Source organism: Capra hircus, chromosome 3, assembly GCF_001704415.2.
Source record: "Capra hircus breed San Clemente chromosome 3, ASM170441v1, whole genome shotgun sequence".
Lineage (NCBI taxonomy): Eukaryota > Metazoa > Chordata > Mammalia > Artiodactyla > Bovidae > Capra > Capra hircus.
Genome location: NC_030810.1, coordinates 39,981,686 through 40,001,524, shown reverse-complemented (window position 1 = coordinate 40,001,524; position 19,839 = coordinate 39,981,686). Strand labels below are relative to the sequence as shown.

General features: G+C 38.8%; 1 protein-coding gene across 1 annotated transcript in view; it reads right to left on the bottom strand.

The window, feature by feature from the left end:
• The window catches only part of CACHD1 (cache domain containing 1), a 235,687-nt gene that overhangs the window by 138,065 nt on the left and 77,783 nt on the right, over positions 1-19,839 (bottom strand). Inside the window, exon 2 of the mRNA XM_005678311.3 lies at positions 3,511-3,573. Within this exon, the coding sequence (XP_005678368.2) occupies positions 3,511-3,573 (63 nt within the window). The remainder of the gene's footprint in view (positions 1-3,510; positions 3,574-19,839) is intronic.

Sequence of the window (19,839 nt, the reverse complement as noted above, 5' to 3'; positions counted from 1 at the left end):
GACACAACCCAAACATCATCAAAAGAAAAACAGATACATAAACTGCATTTAATGGAATGCTTATAATTGAAAATAAATGCTCCTTAGTTACATATATCAACAGAGGTGATTTTAATGAATATAAGGCTCAGTAAAGTAGCAAGATATGTGAACATAATATACTTGAGATGTATATAAAGAACAAAGACAATCAAATAATGAATTTAGGGACATTTTATATATATATATATTTCCAACACACACAAGCAAAGGTATGGCTAACAAAAAATCAGGACAGAATTATCCTTGGGCAAGAAAGAGAGATGACACCTGGGAGATGTTACATGGGTGCTTTTTAAAGTACTAGTAATGCTTTGTTTCTTTAGATGGGTTGTAGGTTGAAATGTTCATTTTAATACAGTATTTCTGTATTCTACTCATACATGGTTTATATACTCTACATGTTTGATATATTTCACAATTTTTTAAAAGTCAGCTCAATTACTTAACAGCTAGGCTCCTTGACCTTCCTGAACTTGGTTAGTTATAGCTAAACTCCAACTACCTTACAGAGTTGTTCTATAGTTTCAAGGAGATAATATGCATGAAAGTGTGAGCCACCATGATGGGGGACAGAATAGGAAACACAGAGGTAAGCATTTCCCTAAAGGTTTCATCCTGGCTACTGTCCAGGATCACAGGGCCCTGAGTTCCTAGGCTGTTATTAATCAAGTCAAGTAGATGTCAGGAGTTCTCTGTTCTCTCAATTTAGAATGAGGATAACTCTAGTCTAATTCAAGCCACAAGAGAATCACACTGAAGGCAGAGCAGATACTCACTGAAAGTGTCTGTAAAACTTGTCATGGAAGAAAAAATTATTCAGGACCTGGGTATTTTCAGTTTTAGGCTAAATGATAATGACATGATAATTATGTCCAAATATTGGATGTGAAAGCGGCATAAGATCTATTTTGTCCAAGGTTCTTCTAGAGAGACTGGAGAAATTAAAGAAAAGTTAAAAAGTACATTCCTGGTCAATATTTAAGAAAGACATTTTGACAATGAAAGGGAGGAGACAGAAATGACGAGGTGATGACTCGCCTTCATCTGTCTTCTTCAACTACAGACAGCTTAGCAAAGTCTTCTGTTTTGTAGGCTTCCCTAGCGGCTCAGGTAGTAAAGAATCTGCCTGCAATGCAGGAGACCTGGGTTTGATCCCTGGGTTGGGAAGGTCCCCTGGAGAAGGGAATGGCAACCCACTCCAGTATTCTTACCTGGAGAATCCCATGGACAGAGGAGCCTGGTGGGCTACAGTCCGTAGGGTCACAAAGAGCCGGACATGACTAAGTGACTAACACACATTGGTGGCTCAGCAGCTAAAGAATCTGCCTGTAATGCAGGAAACCTGGGTTCAGTCCCTGGGTTGGGAAGATCCCCTGGAGAAGGGAATGGCAACCCACTCCAGTATTCTTGCCTGGAGATTTCCATGGCTACAGTCCATAGGATCACAAAGAGCCAGACACAACTGAGCAACTGACACTTTCTGTTTTGTAAGAAAATACAGATTTTAAAATAAACTCTATTAAAATAAAAATATAGATGGTATAACTTAGTGTCAAACTTATTTTGAAAACCAGTTCTCTTACTTAGTATTCATGAGACTGTGGCTAACTTATTCTATCTTTTGGAGTTTTGTCCGCCTCATCTAAAATAATGATAGCATCTTTCCTTCAGGGTTATATGGAAAAACCAATGTGGTAATATATGAAAATCACTGTACTTCCATAAGTGCACTAAATAAGCTGCTAATAATTTTTGAAATTATAGAAGATTTCCAAACTTGCTCACAGCTAGATTTTAAAAAGCAAGGACATCACTCCAAGGAAATGAAACAACTTTTATGTTTAAAAACAGCTAAACAGGGACTTCATTGGTGGTACAGTGGTTCAGACTCCACACTTCCAGTGCTAGGGGCACAGATTCCATCCCTGGTCCGGGAATTAAGATCCCAAGTGCCCTGTGGCATCCCCCTTGGCCAAGAAAAAACATCTAAAAGAAGAACTCGTATTTGTAAAGAAAGGCAACAAAACTGATATCCCTGGATCAGTTTCTTTAAAACGTTATCAAATGGCTTTTAGTCTCCCAATAAGTCTCCTTGAACATGCTTTATGTAGAAACCTTCCCCTATAAAAACCCTTTTCATGAAAAACCCTTTCAAAAGCACTTTCCAGTTTGCCAGAATAAAAGTAAGACAGAATTATGAAGGTAAGATTTGATACAACAAACCACATTCCCTACAATTTCAGGTCATTAGTTTTTAAAATTGTCTAAATCTAAGAAAAGGGGTACATGTTTAATGTCCCATGTTGTCTAAATTTAACCTGCAGAAACCAATAAACATCTTAAATGTCTATAAACAGGAGATGCTGAACTTCAAGATGAAACCACAGTAATTTATGATAAATAAATAAGTATCCTATAAATAGCTTAACTTCAATGACACTTGAAAACTTTGTCCTTTTGCATAGCACTTTTGAAGTTCCGATCGAGTCAACATGAATAAGATAAAAGCAGCAACTCAAGGAGTTTAAGTTATTTTGTATTTTCCTATAATTATTTTTTTATTCTGTAGAAACACTCTGTTACACTCTGGTTTTCAGCTTGGTCCTGTCTTTTACTTAAGTTTCCAATCTAGCTTCAAATTACTACTTGGCAGTCATATGGTGTAATGAGGTCGGTGGATTAGCTGAAATTAAAACCCAGAATCCTCTTTACCACCCTTTTTTTTTTCAAGCACAGATCAATTATTTATGACCAAGTTCACCAACACTATGTTTTAGTTTAGGAAGAAGTCCATTTGAAGCCAGCTATAAATAAAGGGACTAGAATAGGGCCTTAGAACTTTTTGACCCCACAGAGCATTGAGAAGATGGGAGAAAAGCAGCAATGGAAGAAAACAAGAAGAAGGAAGAAAAAGAACAAAAGAAGCCAGCATTCACTGAGCTGCTTCTACATCAGGCCATCCACCTAACGTGTTTCACTTATTCTCAGTTAACTGGACATTACTTCGTTTAATTCTCATAACCCCATCAAGCAGATATATCTCCACCTATTTCAAGATTAAGAAACTGTAGCTCAAAAGGCTAAATTTCTTCCTGAGAGTCATGAAATAAGTAGAAAAACCAGAATTTGACCTGGGGTTTGTCTGATTCCAAAGCCTAAGCACTTTTTCCTATAGCAGATGAAATCATTTCTAATATTTTAAAATCTGAGTTTTGGAATTTCCAAAAAAAAAATAACACGGAACTAAATAGTATTTTCAATGTATTGCATGAATAGCAGAAAACCATCCTATAACCATTATTCCAATTGCTTATAAGAACCTAAGTGGGAGGTTGTCACCATTTGCCTAAGATGTATATGAAATCATATATAAAGAGCAACAGACAACCTCACATGGAGACTGGAAAGAGTCATGAAGCCAAAATCAATCCAAAGACAGAGAATGCCAAGTGTGCCATCACCTCTTACCTGCTGCACTTCACTTTCTCCATTTGAGATTTTCTCAGTGTAAACAAAGGAGTTGAATATCCGCTGCAAGGAAAAGAAAATGAGCAAACATTAGATTTTCTAAATAAGGCAGCCATTTTCTATAGGAATGTGTGTGTATGAATAATCTGTTTACAGCACAAAGAGAATCAAGCAGAAAAAAATTTAATTAAAATAGTTACTTTACACAGAGAAATCCAAATATCAGCCAGAGTCAATCACACTGATTGAAGCAATACCCAGGCACTTCTGTAGTGAAATAAACCAGATGTTACGCTATATTTTTCATTTTCAAAAATACATTTAATTATAGATTTCCGGAGCCCATGCCATTTTATCCGACTGGTATAATCTGACAAAGCTGTGTTTCTCATTTAAGCCCTGCAACTCCCTGAATGCAGTAATTGTTTACAGACACTACAATCTAATGTAATAAAGCTCTTTAAAAAGGATTTTTTCCATATTCTCTCATGTCCCTGTCCGACTGGTACCTACCCAATATTATCTATCACCTTCATTACCTAAGCACCCCTTTGAAAAAGTAGTATAATAGGGCTTGCCAAATATATGTGGCCTTAAGAGAGGATACGGTCCTTACATGCCAGGAAATACGACAACCATGCCAAGACATCAGTCTGAGCTGTGGCACCCAAAGCACACACATTCTTTCCCTGATCTCTGCCTAGCTGATGCCCGCTCCTGCAGCCGCTGCTGGCATTTACATCTTGCAGACTTACGACTTCACCGAACCCCACGGTTACTGACCAAACACGTGACTCAACTATAACCAACTGAAAAAAAAAAAAAGAGAGAACCCAAGAGATGTATCCGTTAGGGACTGGGGGGAATAGAAAAGTACAGCAGTCTCATCATTTATCCTAAAACTTTAAAGATACCTCTGGAACTCTCCAGATGAGCAAGCAGTCAAATCTGGAGATGTCAGCCAAAATTTCCCTTTTGCTTTTCTATCCCACTGCCAAGGGTTTGTCAGCGTCTGGGACAGCTTCCCAGACAGCCTCACACACCTGCATGGTTGTGGTGAGGAAGACAAGTGCCAAGTTCATCAAGCGCTGTGCAAATGAAGGAAGATCAAGGTGTTGGGGCTTGGGGAGGGGTGGAATAAGGGTTGCTGCTGGGGGAAGGGAAGCAGTTTGGAAGGATTGAGATGGAATGGGATGGAATTACAGTTTGGAAAATTCTAGTTATGAATATCATAATTTTCAATGTGCCATTCATTCATTCATATTTATTGTCTTTTTTTTCCCTAAAAATGACTCTGCTGATAGGAAAGCAGGTTACATCTATTTAGGACTCATAAAACACCTCTGTGACAAGCACCATTACTATCTCCTTATAGCAAATGAGGAAATGAACATATATTTTGTAGAGTGCCTAATGCAATGTACATTGTACCTTATGTGCATATCTTATGTAATAATTCCTACAGCTCCAAAGACAAAAAAACTAAGACTCTGGAAAACTAAATAACCTTCCCAAAGTCACTCTTCATGGCTGGAAGTTGAACCCAGGCTCCCCCCACACCCTCCCAAAAATAATGGTGCTACTCACCCTAGTGTCTCATGAGCAACTTACTTGTTACATGGTATCTTAACACATATGAAAGGAACCCCTATTAGGAGCTAACACCCAAACATAATGCAGATCAACAATTCCTTATGACTAATTCCAAAATTCAAAAGTCCCTGAAAATCAAAAGGTGTGCATAACACGTTTGCTAACAAAATATGACATGATCTGATCTTATTGGCAGTAAATCCTAACTTGTATTTATAGCTTTTATTAAACCACTTAGCATGGGGATTTATTCTTTATGATGCAGATGTATTAATGCATCTGATTATAGGGTTCTGCTTTAGATCTCACTCAGGGTGTTTGACATCATGGTACATCAGGATCCTGAATTCTAAAACAGATCTTGTTTTGGAGAAGGGATTATGAATCTGTAGACCTCCAGCCCCGTTTTCTGGAGAATACCTTAGTTAGCTAGACAACAACGCTTTTAGAGACTGGGTCAATGTCACTGTCCACTAACTCTCAGACCATACACAGTTTTTGTGTAATTTGATTTTTACAACCTGGTTGGTACCAAGAGTGCACTTTTATTAAAGTGAATAACATAACATGAATTAACATAATTCATGTAGTGTCTCTAGATCTGAAAGAGTGTGGTCAATTTCTTATTTCATTTCTGGCAGTTAAATTTTAGGGGATACATTATCTGTCCTGTCCTGGAAGATGTTCCTGCAAGAGGAACAACTGATGGAGCAACCCACGTCCTGGGAAGCAAATCAGATCCACTTTGCTCAAGCCAACATCCACCAATGGCCACACCTAGTAAGGAACCTCAGATCCTTCCCTCTTCTTTGTTGTCAAAAGAAAAGTGAGTTCCTCAGTAGTAATAAGGAATATAAGCCTGGAAGTGTTTGCCAGGCTGTGTTCAGTCCCTGTTTTACACATTCATTATCTTAATAATTATTAATAATGACAGCCAATAGTTTATGTAAAGCTTTATATGGCTTGTAAGCATTTCTATATTCTTGACACCTAATAAATATGGTGGGTAAAAGATAATTTTCAAAGAAAGAAGTTACAGATATGAGGAGTAGTGACCCTGCAAACTACTTACTTTACACAACCCTCTAACCACCCCAAGAAGTGAAAGGTGGCCTGCTAGAATAATAGCTTGGAGATATCACCAAGCAAACACTTTTTTGCCCCTCTCCTTTCCCCACAGGGGTGTGGGGTGTTAGTGAAAAGTCAGAAGAAACTAGACAAGTAACACAACTAAACAGATCAGCCAGCCATGTCTGGTGCAAGGTTAAAAGTAGTAAGCACAGGATTTCAAGATATAGAGTGAATTTCCATTACGCTCTAGATTAATGGACAGTAATAATCTTTCCTAAAATGCAAGGCCTGCAAAGCCCAGCTCTCAAAGGCTTATTAGGCTTAGTACTTTCATTGTTTACAATTTCGCATAAATGATCTCATTTCATCTCCACAATAACCCTATGTGGTAGGCAGCGATCTGAAACCAATTTTACAGATTAAAAACTAAAGCTCAAAACTTCAATGTATCACAGGTTAAAAAAAAAAAAATTCAAGTACTGAAGTCTAAACCTAGGTTAAATTAAAAACAGGCATTTTTTTCTAGCACAGCTAATAAATTTATTCACACTATCTTTTTCTTAAGGATAATCTGCATGCAGGAAAAAAGATGAGGATTTTTTTTTCTATCCATTTCATTTTAAGCAAGATATAATGTGCTGCTGTAACATTATATATATATATATATATAACATTTTATATATGTGTAACATTTTATATATAAAACCAGTGTCAGGAGTAATTATATATGGGTTCAATCCCTGGGTTGGAAAGATCCCCTGGAGAAGGAAATGGCAACCTCTTCCAGTACTCTTGCCTGGAAAATCCCGTGGACAGAAGATCCTTGCAGGCTACAGTTCAGAGTCAGACACAAGTGAGCACACACACACAGGAGTCCCAATATTACTTTCTGTTGCTACCTAAAATTGTGAAAGGAATAGAATATAGAGTTTTCTGGGGATTTTATTTCTAATTTGAGAGCCAGGAATTCCAAACAGTATACCTAGCTGACATTTGGTGACTGCAAGAATTTCTTGGTTGTTAGAGAATTTGAAAAGTGAAAGTGGAAAAAAGTTTTCTTAAAGCATCACATGAAGAAGCACTCCCCAAAGGTCAAACTGTTCATCCTCTCTGAGGATTTACTCTCAGTAACAGTTAGGGTATAGATGGGTGGAGTGGGCATTCCACATTCTATTTCCAAGTTGTCACTTTCCTTTATTCCAGATCCCTAGAGGACCAAGGGAATTCCAGACATTTGAACTCAATTTGAACACAAGCTGGAGGGGGTTTGAAATCAATCTCCTCAATGCACAAATCCCTGGAAGTAAAGGCTTGTTCTTGCCCACTATTCTTTCTCATTCTTGCCAAATACTAGAAATAAAAATACACTTTGTTGTATAATGAGCAGATCATTAAAATGGGTGAGGAATCTTTTTCTAAACAAGTTATTTTAAAGATAATAGTTCACCAACTCCTTTTTGTCAGTCATAATTATTTCCATAATTAAAAGAACAACAAGAAGATGCAGCTCAGGGCAACTGAATACCCTGATCTAAAGATAAAACTGACCTTTCTCTCATTAATACACATAGCCTGGAAAACTGACAATATCTTCTAAATTATTTACATATCCTATGTCCTAGCAGTTGCTATCCTGGTATATACCTAGCAGAAATGTGCACATGTTTATCAAAAGGAAAACTTAAGAATGTTCATAACAGCACTACTCATAAGAGCCCCAACCTGGAAATCATACAAATGCCTATCAGCCACAGAATAGACAAATCGTGTGAATTCACATGGTGGAGTATTGGGGTGAGAGGAAATGAATACACAGTGGCAACATGCATCAACATGATGACTCTCACAAGCAACACTGAGGGAAAGAAGCTAGACACCAGGACACAAAGAATGAAATCCCATTTCTATCAAGTTCAAAACCAGGCAACGCCAATCTAGCTGACTAGAAGCCAGGATAGCGGTTGCCTTCACCTGATTAGGATGTGAAGGCTGCTTCTGGGATGCTGAAATGTTCTGTCTTTTGACCGAGGTGCTGGTTACAAGGATGTGTGTGCTTTTGTGAGAGCTCATCCAGCTATATATGTATGACTGTACACTGCATTGTGTATACGCTATACTGAAATAAATCTACTTTATATGCACACTCTAGACAGTCTCTTTAAAATGCACCCTAGACAAACTTTTTTTGTATGTTTTAAAAAATTATTTCTACATTTCTAAAAAGAACAATAATCTATTAACTGCGCGATAATCAAAAAAGAATCTACACCTCACTCTGCAATCCAGATGAAACTGGATGGTACCAATACTGAGGAGTTAGCAATGCAAAGATAAGGTCTCCTGAGCCTTCCCTGAGGCTACATATTAATTACTCTCTCACACCCTAGGTATACAACATGACTTAGTTGTTCAGCTTCCCATTCAATGGTACTGTACTAACCTGAATCTTCAGCAAGAAAAAAAAAAAAGGTGTCTTTATTAGAATCTCATCCCACTTGGATGATCTAAACTTATATAATGCCATTTAATCACATTGCCTCTGTATATATTGTTCTTTTATTTCCTAAGAACTGCCTTCCTCCTCCTCCCCTCAAGAGGAAATTAAAGAGCCCTTGAATACAATTTCCTCAGACCTCTCTAGCAAGGGAAGAAAAAAACAAAGACATCCTGGGGTGGGGTGGGAGGGCCATGGGGAGGAGGGGGGTGGAGGTGCATGTGTACGGGCAGGGGCTGGGGTGGTGGTGGCTACTTTCCCACCTTAGTCCTTGCCTGTCCCCAAGTCCCCACTCCATTGACCCATCCTCCCTACCCATTATCTTTCCCTCCCAAATCTCTCTATTTAATTGAGTCTGCTTAACAGAAAGAAGGCAAGAGAATTCTACTTAACTGGAATAGCAACAATTACAAGAGTGTTCAATAAGATGGTCAATCCAGACAGTTGGCCTCATCTTCACTCCTCCAACAGCTCTGCCAGATTTTAACTAGATGTTTAAATGAATGGTACAGCACAAAACCACAGCAGAGAAATAAATACCTCTGCAAATCTAATGAGATTCTCTTGGTCTCCTTCCCTGATCTTTGCTAAGAAAATGCAGGACTGAATTTTAATTCAAAAGCGTATTCTCTTGATGTTTACAGCTCTCTGTCGCAAGCCAGTTTGGCTGACAAATTCACTTAACAGCTTCATTCCTCTCTGGATCTCTTCCTACCATTCTAGGAATTGAGGCCAAAGGGGAAGAAAATATAGGTCACCACTGTTATCTCGAGGTGTTGACCAACATTAACCCTTAAAAGAGAAAGTGCTGTCATTAATACAAACTCCAACAACCACTGGACAGGGAATTAACGACAACTTAATTTTTAAGTGTTTCAGGGAAGAAAACGTATGTATAACTTCATTCTCCCCTAAGCATACTCCATGAACAAACTTTTACTAGGTTATAAGGGATTGCTTCTGCCCAGAATAGGAATCGTCTGATTTTTACCATACTATTTAACCTCACTCTGAAAAACATATAGACAGTCCAGAAAAACATTTTATAAGGACACTCTCATCATTCTGCATTCTGAGATCACAAATCTGGTGCCAGAAATCTCTATCACTGAAAAAAATCTCTAAACTTGTTCATTCTGGATACAGGTAACTCCAGAAAATAGTTTATTAAGAGTGTTAAAAAGGCTACCACTAAAAAAAATAGCCTAAGTGACTAACAACACGGGAGCCAATTAATTACTCTTCAATCAAAAATATATTGTGCAGCAAATAAAAATGTTTATAATTATTTTTCTTATTGTTCATATTTTAAATCAGCATTTAAATATTCATATATTGTTCTAATTATATGTGTGGGGGGTTACATTATACACAAGTGTTATCATATATATTAACAAGGGCACAGAATGGATTCAGGTGCTTTGTAACACATTTCACTTAATACAACAACTCTTCATAGTAGTTACTATATCATCATTTTGCAGGTGAGAAAACAGGTTCTGAGAAGTTTAGTTTGCCCAAATGTAGAACACTGTGAGTAAGTGGCCAAGTCTGGGTACAAAATTTGCCTTACTCCAAAGTTTATGTATCATCCTCTATATAATCATCATCTTAATAAAGAAAACTTAGGTAAAATCTAGAAAATGACTCAAATAGTAACAGGGCTTGCCTGCAGATAACGAATCCCGAACATATATACCCTCCTCCCCATCCCCCCAATCTCAAAATGGAGCATGAATTTCCTTCATGATGGATAAAAGACAAACATTTTTCAAAGAGTTGACACACTAGAAATAAAAAGGACATACATTCAGAGTTACAACTAAACTCTACAAAGAACCATTTGGACAAGATCACTACCTTGAGAGCTTACAGAGGAAAAAGTAAGTACAGGGTCTCATACTTTTTCCTTACTATAAAAAACTGATCTTGAATACCATGGTGATTTGCAAGAACAGGGCTATTACAGATCATGACAAAAGGAAATGCTTAGGTACTGAAAATCAAAGTAGAGGAAGACGCCTGGATTGGGAATTTACAACAAAACTAATCAGTATACAATAGATGACCCTGTGCAAATGGTATGCTGTACACACGTCCTGCCCAACAGACTTCCGTATTTTGTTTTACAGTTGCTATATATAAAAAATGATAACAGCTAATGCTACTATCTGTCCAGCATTAGGAACTTCATGTATGTTAACCTGATTCATGTGAAGATAAATTTATATAGACTACGCTAAAAACATTATGAATGTATTTCATATACCATTATGATAGTTGTTCAAACAATCTTGATAGTTATTCTATTATTCTTCTATTCCATTTATGTTAACCTCTTAACAATATTCTGTTGACAGTTAATTCTAGGATGGTTACAGTATAATGGAGGAAAAATATCTGTATAAATATTTACCAACTCAAGTCCCACCTCATTCTTAACAACTTCCCAAAGATAATTTCTCCCTTCTTTGAATCTCTGCAATAAAGACAGTCTAAGGACATGGCAACCCACTCCAGTGTTCTTGCCTGGAGAATCCCAGGGACGGGGGAGCCTGATGGGCTGCCGTCTATGGGGTCGCACAGAGTCGGACACGACTGAAGTGACTTAGCAGCAGCAGCATGCTACAATTAATACATACACTGTAGAAAATTTGAAAATATGTAAAGGAAGAAGAGGGGGAAAATAATCTATTGTCTGACCACCCAGTAAAAACCAATTACTAAAACCAACTACTGTTTACAGTTTATTTCATTCCACTCTTTTGGGCTTGTAGGTTCTGACTTTGTTGTATATTCTTTGATAACTGGTCCATGCCATGATTCCTTACCACAGTGAATTGTACATAGTAAGCATAAATAAGCATGCGTGCACCCATTAATTTAGGTATTAAGTCATCAGACTGTTAGTTTGGCCTGTCACTCAATCAGCTAGAGAAAAAGGGAAGAAAGTGTCCTTTCTCTTTAAGATGAAAAACTTCCCCTTCTCTCAACTCTATTAATAGAGTCTTCCCCCATTACCTCTGTTTTCCCTTCCCTGTCCTCTTCAGGCTCCAAGTATATACACACATAGCCCCTTGGCTACTTTAAGCTTGCAAAAGAACTCAAATTATGAATTCCTTAATCTGAAGGCAGTTAACACCCTTCATACCAACAGAAGCTCTGAACAGCAAGGAAGCTTGGCAGAGAGTCACAAATCAGTGACAAGCGTCACCTTTACAAAGGGCTGCTAGTTTTGGTCCACTCTACCCCTCAAAAGAAATTACAGGGGAAAAGGAATAGGCTGCAGTCTGATTTAGCAGGGGATATCTAAAGCAATAATCTCAGCAAGCAAAGTTTCTAGCCTTGATCACTTGATTTCCTGTTGTAGCATTGAAACCAGGAGAGTCAGTGGGTAAATATGAACCCAGAGAACAAAGACGGGCAAAACAAGATGGAAACACTTTCCTAAATGCAATAAAGCTTCTGAAGGGTTATTGAATTTTTGTTGTTGTTGTTGTTGTTGTGGCTTTCAAAGGGAGTAAGAGGGGAAAAGGCAAGCAAATCAGTTCCACATGTTGGAAAGATTCAGCCTTTAGCCAGTGTAACTTGACTGTAAGTAATATTCATGACAATGCACGTGGAACCTCTCAGAAATGGAAAGCTGACTCGCTTTGCAGATGGTGCCAGATTTCCACTCCCCTACTTCCACTCTCCTAACTCTTCCTCACTCCCTACACCTTCGATCTCCACTAAGGCTTTTTCAATTTCACCTTGAAGGGGAAAACAGAAAGGCGGGGGATTTAAATGGCTATGCATTTATTCTTGGAAGAGGGCACTTTAAAATATCTTTGGTACTCAGTGTTCTATGTGCGCACAAGCCTGCACAAATGCTCAGGTCCTTAGGAATCCAGCCATTAAGGACAAAGGGAACTGGAGACCCTGAAATCCTTTACTATCCAGACTTAAATGACTATGCTTAGTTAATGCCTCAGTGAATCAATCATGTCCTTTCTGATAGAGTCAGAAACTACGTAAAATATAGCTCTAGACTGAGCTCTCTAGTTGGAAGAAGAACTTAAAAATTAAAAAGTAAGAAGGAAAAGTGAACAGTGCAATGCAGTCTCCATATGAACTCAGCATGCCTGGCACAGACCCAAGGTGCTGTCAGAGTTCATGGAGGGTTGGGGAGGTGGGGGAGATGGGAGGCAGGACTCTGAAGGGATGGGACTTGGGCTTGAATTTGAGGTAAGATTTAACTAGGGAAAAAGAAAAAAGAGCTTAGGCGAGAACATTTCAGAGCATTCACAGAGAGGGTCTTGTCACACAGTCCTAAACACAAAGTGCTAAGTAGTTTGGGCCAGGCACTGTTCTGGATATTAAGCATACAAAAATGAACACAACAAGCTCCCTGTCCACATGGACCCTATGTTCTACATCCTTTGGCTTCAAGAAAATCCTTAAAATGGACTTACTCAGCACAGGTCTGTATGTTTGGAAAATGGGGGTTCAAAGATAAGAAGATTGCTTCTCTTGTAGAAGAGCTTACAATCTAGAGACCCTGCAAGTCAGTAGTTATGACACAAGGTCAGTTGCATAAGGGGAGCTTTTGGAAATAAAACTGAACTCAGTGGAAGAGAAATGATGGGGCTAGACTCTGGAGGTCTTTCAAGCCAGGAAGAGGAGTTGGATTTTACACATATGCTAGGCACTGAGTAAATATTTTTGGAATGAGTAAATGAATAAATGTCTCTTTGCCAATAAATAAAGAACCATTAGAAAGGATTTGTAGTTGGGGAGTGACATGATGAAATAGGTGCTTTAAGAATGTTTATATTCCACATGCTCGGAAGCATGCACCCACTTCCCTCAACTGTTGCTAAGCCTTCTCACAAAGAAAAATATCAAGTCCGTTTAGAAGCCAGTTACTATCCCAAGGGTCTGTGACAACTTTAGGAGCCAAATGAACTGGATTGCCTTTGATCCTTCAAATGACACTTGAAGGACCTTAAATAAAAGTTTCCCATGAGTCTTATCTCCTTTGTAAAATTACAGAATCCTCCGAGGGACTGTTTTCTTCAATTTTACAACCCTTACAACACTTCCACAGATATTACGGAATAAGATGGAGAAATATTTGTTCAAAAAAATGATTTAAAAATAACCTAATGAAAAGCAACTGTTCGAGTTTAAAGCACAGTTGCAATGTTGCATTCTGAGCTGAAGGCTAGTTTTCAACATTTCAAATATGCTACTGTGAGGCTGTTTGTATGGTTTTCAAGTGAAATGTTCATTTATGGCATATCTAAATAGAGAGAATTTTTCTGGTACATCCTTTTATGTAAAGAGGTGCTTTTTTTTAGTATAATCATTAAGCACAGAAACTATAAATCTAAATTTGTCACTAAAGCTAATAACTAACAATGTCAAATTGCAACTCCATATAAACCAGCTCTGTATAAACCATCTCTATGCCGGATGAACGCTTTAAGTCTCCCTATATCTACTTTCCCTAACCTATAAAGGGGAAAATTGAGTTAGAGTATATAAAACTTGGTGATCCTAAAATTTCTACTCTATTGTTGTACTAGAATCTTATTGAACTCTCAATGGCTAGACTTTTGAGCAGCTTCTAAGCCTGGGTCTTTCTGCTATATGAAATACATGTGTCAAGAAAATTATATTTGTTGGTGAAATCTGACTTAAATTATTAGGAAAAATGTTCTAAACATATCTCTAAAACTTGTTGCAGGAGGAGAGACAAAGTATTAAAGGGATGGATATTTTAACAAGAAAATTTAAGTAGAAAAAGCCAGTGTTGAGAATGGTGAGTTTAAATGTGGACATTAAGACATGAAGCCGAGCAGTCAGCCTTTCTGGAATAAATGTGATGCTAACATGATTACACGAATGTCTCCCAGGTCCTCCTCACTGTATCATCTTTCAGGCTCTCACAGCCAGGGTGCCTGTCACGCATATTGAATACCATGGTAACAAGCCTGCCTGCAGTGGCTCCAGCAAGCCATGATTCTCAGCAATAATCATTAACTCACATCTCAATGAATACGGCTCCCTGGACTCAGATTCACAGTATAATTATAATGAATAAATAAATGCTGGCTAAATTTTTTTTTTTCAAGATTTTAGGGTTAAAAAAATAGGAATGTAAAATGAAAGTTAAAAAAAACCCACATACACACAAAATCCTGTTACCAGCTGAGTGGCTATGGAGAGGTTAGATGTACACCATTTCCTAATTTGTAAAAAAGAAGTGACAATAATAGCAAATTCATAGGGTTTTTGTGAGGTTCAGTGCTTACAGAGCACTTATTCCTTACATACAATAAGAGCTCAGTAAATAGTAGCTTTTAAAAATCCTTCAAAAAGAACAGCCATTCCCAGGAATAAAAAGTCATTTTAGATTTCCTGTGTCCTCCTCCCAACTTCAGGAACTCTTTCAAATCAGCACTCTGAAGCCTTCCACAGTGACAAGACTTACTAAAAACTCCATATTTTCAGGAAATGGCTTTCCCATTAGCTCCCAGTGCCTTGACAAGCTTGGCTCCCAGGCTCAACAAACTGCCTTCTTCAAGTTTCTTGAGAAACCCACGTGCAAGTTGTGTCCTTGAGAAAGCGACTTTCCTTTTGGTTACTAATGTTATAGAATTGGCCAGAAAAGTTCATTTGGGTTTGGAAAAATGAAAGGAACAGAATTCCACCATATGGAAAAACCCGAATGAACTTTTTAACCAACCCAGTACTTGCAACCTGCAGAAGCACGCTCTGTATGTCTAGTTTATTCAAGTCCGGCTTTGTAAACACACGGCCAAGGAGGCCACAGGAGTAAACTGAAGTTGGCAAATATATCCCAGAGGTGTATTTGCCTCCCCGTCTAGTACTGCTTAACAAACAGCATTCTGGCTGGTACTACAGGGGTGAAGTAGTCCTAAAACACCCACCTGCAGATAGTAAGCAAATAGTTTCTACAGGACAGGGAGAAAGGCAGTATCAGCTACGCCTCCAACAGAACCCAGAGGCTCATCTGGGTTGAGTCTTCTCAGGACCCACCCAAAAAGAGATGAGAAAATTAAACCTCCTTTACAGCCTTCACTGAATTATTTACTTTCACATTGTGCTGCAAGTATTTGTTTAGAAAGATGAGTAGTGAACGTAAGACCAACTTCTGCTTGCCTAGATAGCAGTGTGAGGACTAAGGTCCAGGCTTTGGAATCATCTAGACCTCAGCCATCTCAGCTGGGTGACCAACACAAATTGTTTAAACCTTCGAAGACTAAGTTTCCTACTGGGAATTTAAGTGACATACCTCCAACTTCATAGACAAGAGAATGATCTTCACTATTTACCAGGTTTGAAAGTTAGAACTAAATGGAATGACAGCTGGGACAGTGTCTGACATATTTTTTGCCCAATTAAGCATAGCCAGTATTAAAATTGCCTTCATTTTCTCTGAATATCTAGCATCTAGTATAATCACCATAAATGCCTAATAATGCTTAATAAATCAATAAAAGATTTGGAACAACTCCCTTAGTTGACAGAAGAAGAAAGCAAGTCTTACAGAAAGGTCTGAGTCACAACCAGGGACAGGACCAAACACTGGTTTCTCCTGGCTTTCAGTAATGCTGACTTTTACAAAAATATTTAGTTATTTGGCTGCATTGTGTCTTAGTTGCAGCATGTGGGATCTTTAGTGACCTGTGTTGCGGTCCAGGCTTAGTTGCCCTTTGGCATGTGGGAGCTTAGTTTCCCAAGCAGGGATGGAACCTGCATCCCCTCCGCTGGAAGGTGGATTCTTGACCACTGGACCACTAGCGAAGTCCCCAGTCAGGCTGATTTCTAATGTAACTCTTAAAATCAGACTATGCTGCGTAATGAACTAAAACCTTTAAAAAATTTTATTGTATTGGAGTGTAGGTGATTTATAGTGTTAATTTCTGCTGTAGAGTGAAGTGACTCAGTTATACATATACCTGCATTCTTTCACATATTCTTTTCCATTATGGTTTATCATAGGATACTAAATATAGTTCCCTGTGCTATACAGTAGGACCTTGTTTATCTCTTAAACCTGTTTATTTACCCTACAAAGCCAGCATGGGAAAGGAAAATACATTACCTAAAACTATTGAACTAGGATAAAACCAGAACCTCAAATTATCCTCCCCACCAAAAAATATTTTTAAAATAATCTATGTATTTTAATTGGAGGATAATTTCTTTACAATATTGTGGTGGCTTTTGCCATATATTGACATGACTCACCCACGGGTGCACGTGTCCCCAAACAAGTGTTTAATCTGTCTTAAGTGCCTGAAAGAGGGTCATGGTATAGGGGAAACACCATGGGTTCTGGAAGCAAGGAAGTCGGACCACGGTCCTCAGCTCCATTACTTACTGTGGGGGTTGGAGGTAGGTTGCTTAAATGTCCAGAGCCTCCACTTTCCTGCCTCTAAATACGGGTGTAATAATATCTACCCTTGGGCAGTGACTGCTAATGAGAATAAGGATTCTTTGGGGGATGATGAAATGTTTTAAAAATAGATTCTGGTGATAACTGTACAGCTCTGGAAATATACTAAAATCCATTGACTTACACGCTTTCCATGGGCGACTTTATGTAAAGTGTTAGTCGTTCAGTCATGTCCGACTCTTTAGTGATCCCATGGACTGTAGCCCACCAGTCTCCTCTGTCCATGGAATTTCCCAGGCGAGAATACTAGAGTAGGTTTCCATTTCCTTAGCCAAGGGATCTTCCTGACCCAGGGATCGAACCGGGGTCTCCTGCATTACTGGCAGATTCTTAACCATCTGAGCCACCAGGGAAAGCCATGTAATGTAAACTGCACCTCAATGCCTAGTTAAGGTCATAGCTGTGAGGACTTAAGTTATTATCTATGTGAGGAATGTGAAGGAAAGCACATAGTTGGTGCTTTCAACTATGAAAATTGAATTTTCGTCACTAAGGTCGTAGTTATTATTCATTAGCGATACAAGATAAATCCTATTTGCCTATAAACAAATACAGATTCCTGGGCCTCCACCTCTATAAATAATGGACCCATGAGCCCTGGGGAGGCCAGTATGTGCAAGAATCCTCCAGGTAGTCCCGATGATGCCCACTAATCACTGTTTGATACATCCTACACTAATGACACTTTCAAATCAAAACACTTCTATGAGTCTCCTGGAAATATCAATAATATTGAATTTCTGTATAAATTCCCTATAAATTTCTGTATAAAGTTCCCTATATTGAATTTCTGAATAAATCCACATTTCCACAGACTATAAAGTACAGTCTGGTTAAAAAAAATTCCTTAAAAAAGAAAACACAGGGAAGGAGAAGGAAAGAGAAATTCCCATTACCACTGACCACTTAGAGGAAAAGAAAGGGGCATATTCCAAATCTTCAGGCACCGATAGCTGCTCTCCACTTGCAGGCACCAAATTCAGAACTAGAGATAGACTAAGCTTTGTGTGGAGCTTCCTGGGAAGGCAAGAGGAAGAAAAGAAGGAAGAAACACTTTGGTTTGCAATATCATTGCCTTATGACAAGGTATTAAAAAGCAGAGACATTACTTTGCCAACAAAGATCCGTATAGTCAAAGCCATGGCTTTTTCCAGTGGTCATGTATGGGTGTGACAACCAGACCAGAAGGACGACTGAGTGTCAAAGAACTGATGCTTTGAATCATGCTGGAGAGGACTCTTGAGAGTCCCTTGGACTCCAATGAGATCAAACTACTCAATCCTAAGGGAAATCAACCCTGAATGTTCACTGGAAGGACTGATGCTGAAGCTGAAGCTCTAATACTTCGGCCACCTGATGCAAAGAGCTAACTCATTGGAAAAGACCCTGATGCTGGGAAACATTGAGGACAGGAGGGGAAGAGGGTAACAGAGGATGAGATGGTTGGATAGCATCACTGATACAATGGACATGAGTTTGAGAAAACTCTAGGAGAAAGTGTAGGACAGGGAAGCCTGGCATGCTGTAGTTCATGGGGTTGCAAAGAGTCGGAAATGACTTAGCGACTGAACAACAACAGCAACTGCCTCACCACCACCCTTGAGGGGAGTGCGTTGTTAGACTCCCTGCTTTACAAAACGAGGAACTAACTAATGACCAGGCAGCATCCTCCAAAGCCACACATTGGATCCATGCAGTGAGGATAGAATTTTCCCACAACTCCAGGCTTCCCTGGAGGCCATGGTTCTAACCTGGGATCAAGATCTCTTGGTCTCTCAAACTGCTAGAGCTGCTGGTGAGCTTCCTTTGTCCAACCATCTCCAGCTAAATGTTCTGGAAGGGCTCACCTTCCCAATGTAGCCCAGCTCAGTTTTCTGTTACTGAGCACAGGCTATTAACCTGGCTTCAGATGATGCGAAGTTAAGACAGCCCATTCTTCAAGAGCTGACAGTGCAAAGGAGAAGAAGGAGGTGTAGATATGTAGGCACACCTAATTCGAACACAACAGCAAGTTAACAGGAACCTCATTCTCAGCATTCAACAGGGACTATTAAAGCCTAATGTGCAGAGCAGGAGAGACAGCTGGAAGGTTGGTTGGCTGGTTGGTGTTTTGGCCTGGGATTTATATTCATCAAAAGCCCCAAAATTATACATTTAATCTTTTTTCCTAATGAGAGTTTATACACAGTCACAGAGATTGAGTGACCGAATGAAAAGAAAAAGGTATTGATCATACAACCTTGAACTTGTATCACATTAACAGAACATACCATGCATACACAGTATTCTCTAAATTTATGCTTTAAAAATAAAAACTGAAATTAGCTCAGAAATGGCACAATTACATTGCATAAGAATGAATTTGCTAAGTAGAAATATTTAAATATAATAGTGCTGGTTACTGTTTGGCATTTCTTCATTTATTAATTCACTGCTTCAAAACTGGAGGTGAGTTGGAGAGTTCTCAGGATCTGGAAGGCCCAGCTGCTGTTATTACTGATGGCTGATCCAAGCCATCTGGGTATTTGCATTATTCCTTCTCTACAGAAACCACAGCCCACAAGTCTGCAAGGCCTGATTGTGGAGCTTTGTTCAGAATGCCCCTCTCATACTCAGGTTACTGCCTGCACCCTGCCACATTCATCTCTGATTCATACCCTGCCTCTTAAAATACTGATACATAGAAGCAAATTATCTTACT